Raw genomic sequence first — 11,588 nt, forward strand, 5'->3', positions numbered from 1 at the left:
ACTGTGGGTAGTGATGAAGCCAACACAACGTTGTTCTTCTAGATCGATAGGGCACAGTGAATACTCAGACATTACAGTATAGAGCACAACAGGGACGCCAGTGGCGTCCCTTTGCTTAAGCACACAGAGGAGTAGGACATAAGAGTTAAGGCACAGAGCGGTGGTTCTTAAAAGCCTCCACCTGGTTCCAGGGCGAGGCTGGGGGGTGAGGGTCTATGGTTCCATCTGAATATGCAGCTCTTTGTCTTCGAGCTTCTTCTCACTGTTGTGCTCCTTGGCGGCGTGCGTGGATATGAAGCCGTTCTGGGGCTTGCACACCTCCACGAACAGCGGGAAGTCGGACAGGCTGGTGTTGCACTCCTTCTCCTCGTTCTCCTCCTCCCCCCCGTTGTCCCTCCGCCTGGCCTCGTCGGCGGCGGGCGCGCCCAGGCCGAAGGCGGGCCCGCCGCAGCCGTAGGCCTCGCTGTGGGGCCGCCGCGCCTCGTCGGGGATGTTCTTCCTCAGCTCGCGGTTCCGGCCGCGCTTGGTGAGCCGGGTGACGGAGCCCAGGCGGTTGAAGATGTTGTCCTCGGAGGCGGTCTGGTTGCCAGGGCGCTGCTCGCACTGCTCGGCGCCGCGCAGCCGCAGGTTGTTGAGCTTGGTGTCGATGCTCTCCTGGGAGGACGTCTTGTAGCCGTCGGCGTCCAGGCTGTTGAAGGCGGCGCGGCGCTCGGGGGACAGCATGTCCAGCGACACGGCGCGCTGGTCCAGGCCCAGCTGCCGGCGCTCCATGCTGCGGATGGTGGCGGCGCGCTGCAGCTTGTCGTGCACCTCCACGCTCATGCGCCGCCGCGTCTCCCGGAACTCCGCCCGCACGTTGGCTTTCCACTCGGCGGCGTGGGCCTTGATTTCGCCAACCTGGAACGCAGGCAATCATATCTTTCGGTGTGTTGTATTCATGTTTAGATATGTTATAGCTTATTATGATTACTACCTGATGATAATACGTAGACTTATAATCAGACTGCAGTTATGGAATTAACATGTAATTATCATGGTATTCATAGCAATTAGAGGCATCTCATAAATGAATCAGCATTAGCCCTTTTCTAGCGTGGAGCAGAACTGTAACACTGTGGTTGTGCACATCCATCCAGTGGTGTGAATAGATTGGAATTGCCTTTAAAACGTTTCCTTTGCAATGTACAGCGAGGGGCTCATTGGCCAGATTTAATGAATGTACATTTAAAAATGTAATAAATTATTTAAACTTATGTTAAGTGTTTACCTAATATTCCGTAAGGAGGGAGCAATATTATTTGATTTGGATCACCTACATACTTGGTGACTTGGCTGTATCCATGTATTACTTTAAAGTATTGTTTTTTATTTATTTTGTCTTTCTATTTGTTAATTTTGAGTATAAAAATTTGAATTCTAAAGTAAAGATTTTGAGTATGTACTATATATATTTATATATACGCTGTATATGTATGTACTGTATAAATGTCGATCAAGATTTTTTTCACCTTCTGCTTATTTTGTATATTCAGAAAAAAACAAATAAACAAAGTGTGAAAAAAACATTACTTTGCAGGTTATTCATTTAACATACAGTAGAATGATGTCATTACTATAAAAAAAAAACAAGTTGTGCCATTAATGACTGTTTTATGCGTGGCTCATACATTTTTAATCTATTAATAAATGTTTAAGGCTCAGCACGATTCTCATTTTTTCATATGTTCTTTTCGGATAGGACTAAAGAAAATTATGAATAATTTCAAACCAACTTAATGACACAGACGATAAATCATTAATCGGAATAAATAGTTAAAGCAAGGACAAACACTAACACTGGGTCTGAAATCTGTTTTGGGTGGAGCTCAACTGGTGGAGCAGGGCACTCAACCTGCCTGGAGATTGTGGGTTCCATTGTATTAACGCGAGTGATTTTCTTTCCAGGAGAACCATAAAAAACAACAGGAGCTGAAAAGCCACAAGGTAATTGGTTTGTTTCCCTCTTCGGGTCACTTCACGTTGGCTTTTAAATGATCCCCGAGAGGGAAATACACGATTTGGAAACAAACCTCCTCTTTGGTCTTCTTGGACAGGACCCTGAGCCAGTCTCCGATCATGCTCAGCACGGCAGCGAAGTAGGCCAGGCCGAGCAGGATCCAGAACCACACCAGCGGCCGGTACCACTTACGGTACTCGATCCTCCGGTCTCCCCCTGTATTTGGTGGGGGAAAAAAAATAATGAAAACGATGAAATATTCATCGCTGCGCAGCAGAACGCACGTTCCAGCGCGGGGCTGCTGCTTTCCTTTTTATTTATGGTGCATTGTATTTACAGTAGATGCAGCGATCTTGCGCCGTATGGGGAACGATATGAGGGAGTGGCTTTACTTTTGGGAAACTAGTGTCTGCAGACGTGCGGCCGCTACCGGCGACGACCTGTAGGTATGTCCCGCCACAGCCATGACAACCACTGACCAAGCAGCTCCACTCTGAGAAATATATTTATGTAGGGCAAGAAAAAAAAAAAAAAAGCCCTAGACTGTTATGGGCTTGATTCTCACCCCTTTTCTGAAACAACTGCCATGTATTTTTTTAATTACGATTTATATATATATTGTCCGTCTATTTTGCTTTTTGTTTGTTTGTTCATTTTGTTGTTTTGTATTTTATTTTAAAAAATGGTGTTTGAGGTCTATCCACTTGGATTTACTGTAGAACAAAAACAGTAAACAATAAAAAGCCTGTGTGTTTTGCTGTTTATTAGCTTATTTTTTTATACATATAAAATGTGTGTTTTTTTCCTGTGTTTATACTCAGCGTGTGTGTTTTGTGTGTGTTGAGATACAACTTGCACCATCGCAGAGATCCAGACACTGTGCTGTGGAAATAAATGGATGCGCTCCAGTTTAATAATGCAATAAATAACAGTGTTTCACATTAACCCAAAGGAGAGAGGCCTTCATCCGTCACAGATGGACTTCCACCCAAAACCTCCTCACGCATGCGAAAAGAAAGAAAGAAGGATAGAGAGAAAGCGAGGACCTAATTTGATGCCGAGCCCTGCTACACAGCGACGGCAGAGGAACGGGAGCCATCTCCTAATGTATTTTTAACCAGCTGTAATGCAGGCTTTTAATATCAAGACAAATGTGGAATTCTCGCTATGCCAAAAAAAAAAAAAAAAGAGAGATGACATTTCAATAGAAATCGGTCCCATTTTAATCTCTCTATATTAAATCCTGCCTGTTAGCAATGATCCTTCTGTTTTTACGTGTGTCTTAATATGCAGCCTCTTAATATGCAGCCTATAGGCTGCATATTAAGACCGTAAGACATGTCTGGAATCACAGACTAATGTAGAAAAATATCCCCAAATACAATCAGCCTTGATTTCATCTTGAGATGGCACTGAGGAAGAACTCTTATTTACAGTGGTGTCGAGCGACAACAACACAAATTAAACTACAGTTAAATGCAAATGCCTTTAAAAAAGTCCATTTTCAGTTTTGTTGAATTTTATATATATATATATATATATATATATATATATATGCATATATATATAACAACAAACAACAAACAACAACAAAACAGAATATTGACATGTTTTTAAATGCATAAATTTGCATTTATCTTTATTTTAATTTCTGTAATATGTACAGTATAATATATATTTATGCATATGTGACACGGGTAAGTCAGCACTGCCAAGAATGCCTTTGTGACACGGGTAAGTCAGCAGCCGGTCCTCCAGGTTGGGGGTTGGGCGTGGGGTTAACAACCTCACCCCGTAAAAAAAAGCATGTTACGGAAACGACGAGAAGAAGCCATTCTGGTAAGGAGCAAATGGTGGGGGCTCGTCGCCAAATGTTCCAGAAGGAACGGGAGGAACTAACTTACTAACTATATATATATATATATATATATATATATATATATATATATATATATATATATAAGTTTTCTTATTTATTTGGCTGAGTGGCGATAGGAATTGAAATTTTCAAGCAGCTTTGGAGATTGTTCCACACACAGGACTAGACTTACAAAATCCCAAGCCAGTTGTTTTGGGAAAATATAAGACTGGTGGAACAGAGATAATGATTCTATTGGTCGGTGCACCCTGTCAGAACACACCTTACACACCACCACCCCCCGACCGACTGGACAGTATTGGGGGGGTTCTCACCTGCCACGTAGTCCCCGATCCCCACCGTGGTCAGGGTGATGACCACGAAGTAGATGGCCTCCAGCGCCGTCCAGCCCTCGATGTGCTTGAAGATGACGGCCGGGATGGTGACGAAGAGGATGCAGCCCGCCAGGATGAAGAGCAGGGTGGAGGCCACGCGGATCTTCGTCTGGCTGATCTGGTTGTACTTGCGCTGAAGGACGACACACACACACACACACACATGAGCCTCCACCCTCCTGCTCGACCCCCACGGTCCCGCTACGCTAACAGGACGCTCCATCAGCCCAAACGGCTCTGACGCCTCGTTAGGTCGAGCCTCCTCCTCCGCAGGCGTTTCGGCGCCTCGGCCTTCCTGCTGACTGGACGCAGGGAGCCTGACTCGGGAGCCAATCAGAGTGGAGCTTTATGTCTGCGGTCGCCTGAACACGACCTCATGCATCTTAAAAGAAGCCTGGGAAATAAATGGACGCTATTGGCTTCAAGTACTTAATATGACGTCGTTTTCAGGGGTTGAATCGGGATTCGGACGGACCTTCATTTTTATCTTAAATCTTTTATTTTGCAAAGCTATATTTCTTTGCTGTGAAAGGTCAATCATCTGGAAATGGGAATGACAAAGGGAGTTTCATAGGATTCCTCGAAGTTACGGCAGAGAGTTTGATCCCTCCCAGATGGCCTTTTTGGAAAAATTATGGCATGGTCGGCATGGGAACGGCTTCAAAATCTTTCTGATTTATTTGTTTGCCAAAGGTGGGAGGATGGCGAATAATGGATGGGAAATAATATTAAAAAAAATAAAAACACAACACCAAGGAACATGAATCGAGAAAAATTCTCATTTTCCGACCAGAAAGCTTTTTTAAAACTAATTTGGCGGCTCGTGGAGATTTTAGAAGCGCGCTACAATTCGGGAATCGGTGCGGCGGGACACATTTTATCACCTCACACGGCGATTATTTTTATCCTCAACTCCCACAGAGAAGGGCGGAATCCACATAGAATGTATCGAGGAAATCAGGGAGGCATTCAAGTGCCAGGCCGCGACTGTTTTGGGGGAACTTTTGCAAAAAAAGCCTCCGAGGAGCTGTAACTGAAGCTGTGGAGGAAGAGCTCGTTGCCTGGAAACATGTGAATAGATTTTTTTGGATTCTCTGTTCACCGTTGCTATGCCGGTTGTGTCTGCGTCTCTCCAGTGCATCTCCACGCCGGGTTCCTCGGTCGAACGCGCAAACAACCACGGTAGATGCGACTAACAGCGACACTGCGCCACGCGGTTCGAAACGTCCGGTATTTTAGGGAGACGAGCGTCCTACCCGGAACATCTTCTCCACCCTGGCGATGATCTTGACGAAGATGGTTCCCAGCTGGTCGCCGACGCCGGCCAGGAGGAAGCCGAACAGCGGGATGCCAAATATTGCATAAAGAATACAGAAGATCTTCCCTCCTTCTGTGCTCGGAGCGATGTTGCCGTATCCTGCGAGAGAGGGCGAGCGAGAGAGAGGGGGAGAGAGAGATGGTGTTTTCAATTGCACCTTCACTTTCTGGGGAATTTTTCCGGTGTGTGCGTTACATGGAAGGGACAGTAAACGGACATTGCATTCTGTTATTATATTGTTTGACAGCGAACTCTCTGTCCGGCTGAACACGACTTTCACAATTCTTTTACATTGAAGTGCAGTATTTAGATAACTGTGGCGGCTCATGTGTTAAAATGCAGCTTTATGTGCGCTTAAGAAAATGCCACTGGTAATATTCCACAAAAGCCAAATAGTTTTTTATAAAATGTTTACATTTTATAATAATAATAATAATCATCATCACCATCGTCATCATCATCATCATCATCATCATCATCATCATCATCATCCTCATATTAAGTAATGAATAAATTAATTAAATTGGTTATAATTTTTTATCAATCTATTTATTTATTTATTCATTATTTGTTGAATTATTTCAAATCAATGGAGAGAGGTCAACTGTCAGTGGGTAATCAAAGAAAAAAACACAATCAAGAAACAAAATAAGCTTCGAAATGCCAGGTCATAACCTACAGTATGATAGCAGGGTGATTAGGGCGGGGCCGGTCATGACATTTTTTGCTGCCGATCGATCGTCACCCAATAATCAAGTTTCGTCGGGCGCCTTTCCGACTTGTGCCGGTTCAATCAAGTTAAATAAAATTAAATAGCCTTTCTTAACATTCTCAGATATTAAATGTGAAACGATAGAACATTTGAGTATGGCAGAGTTAAATAAATAAAACGAAATCAAATAGATCAGCATTGCCTGAAGGGATCAGGACAAAATTTGCTTTTCTGGGACGGTCACCGTTCATTCTGCTTGTCTCTGTTCAATAAACAGACAAACAAACAAACCATAAATGAAAATGTCTGGCCTGTTCGATTTTCATTTGACTTTGTCAAGGTTCTGCGCCAAGAAGACGGGCGTGTTCACCTTCTCCTATTTTAGGCAGGATATTATTATTATTATTATTACATAAGCCCATTTTACACGGCCTGCTCGAGACGGGAGGCCAAACGGGGCCGAAACGCCGGAACAGGGGTGGAACGCTTTGATGACCAAGTATTTCAGTGGTCGGTTGGTCCCAGGAAAAAATGAACCTAAGAAACCTATTAGGGCTGCGGATATTCCTCTATAATCCCACTCGAATTTGTATGCTTTATTATTTTTAATATTCAAATATATTCACATTTTAAACGCCGAAATTTAGAACTATGGGATTGGGGCTGGTTCACACATTCCCCTCCTTTCGGGAGAAGATCCCACGTGGAGAAAAAAATCCAAAAAACATATAAAGTCATGATGCGCCATCAGCACCGTCCTCACCCGAGGCAGCGCTTATTTAATTAAATCATTTTAATTGATTTTATCTTTTGAAATAATCCGTTTATTAAATCAGTGTGATTCACGTCACACTAGAGCCCGACTCTAGGAGGAGTATTGTCGGCTTTATTTGAGAGGGAACGTGTGGTGTTTAAGCATACATTAAACTATTTATGTATATTTACAGAATAGGTCGACTGTTTTATAGTACATTTTAGAAAAACATAAACAACTGGCGATTATGACGTTTTTTTTGCATGTGTGTCGGTAACTGACAATCGCCCGATGATGAAATAACCGGCCCAGCCCTAGTTATGATAAGGTTTTAAAAGGCCAAGGTCTCAAGGTTAATGAGTATACATATCTATGCCAAAACGAACAGAACTCAGGCTTAAACGATGTTCTCATGGAAGCAAAATAGAAATATTTCTCATGCTCCGTTGGGAAAATGACATTGTCAACAACTGACAGAAAACACTTTACAAACTTTACGAAGCCATTAAACCCACGCTGTTTGTGGGACGCACTGAGCTGTTTCCACGAGGCTGCGAGGCAGAATGATATCTGACAAAACTTGACGTGACAATCCATTTCAAGTGTAATAAAAAAAAGTGTAAATTGTTGGGGAGGAACATGAGGCATATGTTTCCACAGGGATTACAAGGGATACAAGGGAAACTGGTTTATGTAGGTGGGCAGTATAGAGAAATCGTTGCCCGTTTATTGCCCACAGGCCAGAAAGACTGGAGAACACTACCAACTAATAAAAGAGGGTTACAGACCGGCAGCAGTGTTTTTTTCTTCATCTTCGACTTGATTAGCCAAGGCATTCAACACGGCGTGACCCAACTAGACACAACAAAGACTGCGGTTCACTACAGAGTGGAATTACCACCATATTTCCAAGAAGATTGTCCGGACAAAGGTGTTTTTTCTCTGTGGAAAACTAGATTGGAGTAATGAACCCGACTAATGCTGACCTCCAAGTACCATGCGACACTAGGCTAGAAAACTTTCATCCACTGGGCAGAAATAGCGAGGATGTTTACTCTATAGCTGAAGCAATTGGTATGACAGTGGAACCCTCCCTTCAGCAGATATTAACAGACCTTGACCTTAACCAGTTAGCACTGATGAACAGCGACATGTGATGTGATGTTATGAAGTGATGTTTTAGTGCTCATGACCAAGACTATGGATGACTAACATAGTCAGACACAGTATCAAGACAACAGATGTTTTTTCTCTGTGGAAAACTACATTAGAGCTTGCAGTTATAGCGTGTGCAGATGGACAGAAGATAGATATTCCCACCCGCCTTATGCACTGGCATTCTGGCTGTCATTACCACCAGACGTGCTTCACTTCCAGACTTTTGTGAATGCCAGACAGCACTTGCCCAAGGAACCTCTAGAGGTTTATGCTGCAGAAATCACAAGGCTGGTACTGGAGGCATTCCGATAACTATGGTATGCTTCAGAAGATTTGTTGCTTGTTTAGACCCCGTTATTCAAGCTAAATGTCATGAGCATGGCGCTGCTTCACTGGAGGATGCCTAAGCCGTTCCATGTAAATGGGAACTTGCACAGTAAGCTGAGAAACTCCTTCCTGCACCTGCTTTATCACATGCAACCACACAGTAAGTACATCCTCCTGCCACACAAGGTGAGCCAATCTCAGCTATGTTTCCACCAAACCGGAAAAACCTCACTCAGGCCCATCTGCAGGACACTCAAAGCATGTTCATGCACTAAGGCTTGAAGTTATTCAGCTGGGACAAGCTTATAGCCACTCCGCAATACACCGTGCTCTCCATGCTGAATTCTCCAAACTCAAGTACAACCCTCCGAGTGAACTGAGGGGCGAGCATGGCAGAGAAAGACATCGCCGCTCTCCATTTGTGTCTCCCGACCGTGGTGCCTACTCCTCCGCAACCGACCATCAGAGATCCAGCAGGTCACACGGTGATCATCCCCATCCCAGATACTCTCCTGGTTAGGCAAGACAGGCGCCGCTCTCCTGACCACTTCAACGCAAGATACACACACCAAAATGACTCCTGCAGACACAGCTCCTACTCTTTCCCATATGATTCAGCTCGACCCAGGTATGACTCACACCAAACCCACTCTGAGAGGGAAAGACACCCACCACAGGGAGAGGAGCCATCGTGTGAGGTTTAAAGACGACCCCACTACCATTGAGCAGGGAAACAAATGGTAACATGCTGAGGGCCAAGTGTCTGCTGCTACTGGGGGGGGATGGTAGCTCAGGAGGTAGAGCTGGTTGTCTAGTGATCTAAAGGTTGCTGGTTCGATCCCAGGCTCCTCCTGCTAGCATGCTGTAGTGTCCTTGAGCAAGACAATTAACCCCTAATTGCTCCTGATGGCTGCGTCCGTCGGAGTTTGAACAATTGTAAGTCGCTTTGGATAAAAGCGTCTGATAAATGACTAAATGTAATGTAATGTACTGGCTATGAGGCCCCACAACAGGTGTGTGACCCTCACACAAAAAGCCCACACACTATGCAATGGCTGTTATTAAGAACATTGCCACCAAAGTCTAACTAGACAGGTTCAGACATATCACTTATTAGTGAAGCCTTTAAAATTTCTTATTCCATTTCTGAGAACATAAGCTATGCAATGCTCTGAACTTTTTTCCTCTTGCACTGACTGGCGACTTTTTACAGTCTGGGCACACTTCCTATTACCAGCAGGCTAGGTAATGAGGTTTTCCCCCACACTGTTCAGGTGGTCAGAAACGTTACAAAACCAGTGATTTTAGGTCGGGATTTCCTACTCGCACACTATGCATTTTTGGATTTGAGAGAGAACGTATTTATAAAGTAGGGAGTCGTACAGTACAGTGTCCCTCTCCTGTGTGTTACTGAGATTGCTCCCCTGAGCTGCAATGCTGTCACTTTATCTCCTATTGTAGTCCCTGTCATGTCACAGATGACTGTTTTAGCCAAGGTTCAGCCCACTGTTGGCGTGTCGGATCTGGAAGCAAACTACACATGTATCTGAGAGCCAGGTCCACCTACTTTTCAAGGTCTGTTAGCAGCACACAAACTTGCTCCTGTATGGGCAGGACTGGCTTACGACAGAGTAATGAATGCTGATTTCCAAGTACCATGTGACACTATGCTAAGGAGACTTTCATCCACTAGGCAGAAATAGTGAGGACGACTACTCCATAGCGGAAGCGGACGTAGCCACAGTTGCTATGATAGTGGAACCCTCCCTTCAGGTAGACATCACCAGATATTGACCTCACTCAGTTCGCACTTACTGACGAACAGCGACAAAATCTTTACTGCTGACTTACCAGGGATGTTTTAGAGCTCATGACCAAGACTATTGATACTCTAACTGGATGTGTATGACGACAATCTTCTGCCCCGGGAAGGTAAATAACATGCCAATGTGGATGCCATGTCCAGGCGTCCTAACACTGAGACCCACAACAAAGCTGTTCAGTGGGTCATCACCTCCACAGACAGGCGTGACAACACTCGCTCAGTTATTCCTGAAGTCAGCCACATGCGGTCAACTGACTTGGAAAACCTGCAGGAACAGCAAAGTGAGGATGAATGTCTTAGTACAGTCATTGAAAGGCTAGAGGACTCAGAGACCACCAATAGATCACCTCAAATACGCCTCCCCCACACTGAGGAAACTCTGGCATGAGTATCCCAAATTAAGCATTTAACATGGAATCCTCTGCAGGAAAGTCAAAAAAAGCCCCACACACCTGCAACCTTTCAAGTTTTTTTGCCTGCCTCATTCCCACAGCCTTGACAGGGTTACAAGGAAATCACTCCAGTGGCCCTTTGCAGAGTGCACACTGCAAAGGGCCAGATGCATCTGCTATTGGCCATACATCACCAATGATATGTGACGATATTCACAAGTTTTGTGCTGAGTGCTTGCCATGTCAAACACGGGGTTCACCAACTCCCCATGAAAGAGCCCCACTACAACCAATCCAAGCAGAGAGGCCATTTCAGAAGATTGCTGCCGACATCAATGAGCTACCTGTCACTACACAAGGCAACAGGTATGCTCTGGTAGTAATGGACAATTTCACACGCTATGTTAACTTTTTCCCACTGAAAGGCCAGCGTGCTACTACTGTTGCAAAGTTCCTTTTTGAAGACTTTATAAAGTAAGACAACGTGGCTTGCCAGAGTCAATTCACACTGACCAAGCCCGGCAGTTTGAGTCGGACCTCATCAATCATTTTTGTAGCTCACTTGGAACCAACAAAACACACACATCACCATACCATGCTCAGTCAGACAGTATGGTGGATAGGCTAATTCCGGACATTGCAAGATCAACTTGCTAAGTACATACTGTATCACCAAGTGGTGGCGAATGGGACGAGTACCTGCCACAGTTTGAGCTTAGCTATAATTCAATTGTTCTTGCAAGTACTGAATTTTCTCCTTTCTTCCTCATGTATTGGAGAGAACCAAACTTGCCACTGGATGTCATGTTAAACTGTAATCCTGCTGTGATCTCTTTTGCACGAGGCATACCGC

General features: G+C 44.5%; 1 protein-coding gene across 1 annotated transcript in view; it reads right to left on the reverse strand.

Annotated features, from left to right (window-relative positions):
* Positions 1–213: 213 nt before the first annotated feature.
* The window catches only part of kcnk10a (potassium channel, subfamily K, member 10a), a gene marked incomplete at both ends in the record, with an annotated part of 32,344 nt that continues 20,969 nt past the window's right edge, over positions 214–11,588 (reverse strand). Inside the window, 4 exons of the mRNA XM_080023944.1 lie at positions 214–897; positions 2,070–2,212; positions 4,190–4,382; positions 5,506–5,666. Coding sequence (XP_079880070.1) covers positions 214–897; positions 2,070–2,212; positions 4,190–4,382; positions 5,506–5,666 — 1,181 coding nt within the window. The remainder of the gene's footprint in view (positions 898–2,069; positions 2,213–4,189; positions 4,383–5,505; positions 5,667–11,588) is intronic.

The sequence above is a fragment of the Zeus faber genome, assembly GCF_960531495.2.
Source record: "Zeus faber genome assembly, chromosome: 2".
NCBI lineage: Eukaryota > Metazoa > Chordata > Actinopteri > Zeiformes > Zeidae > Zeus > Zeus faber.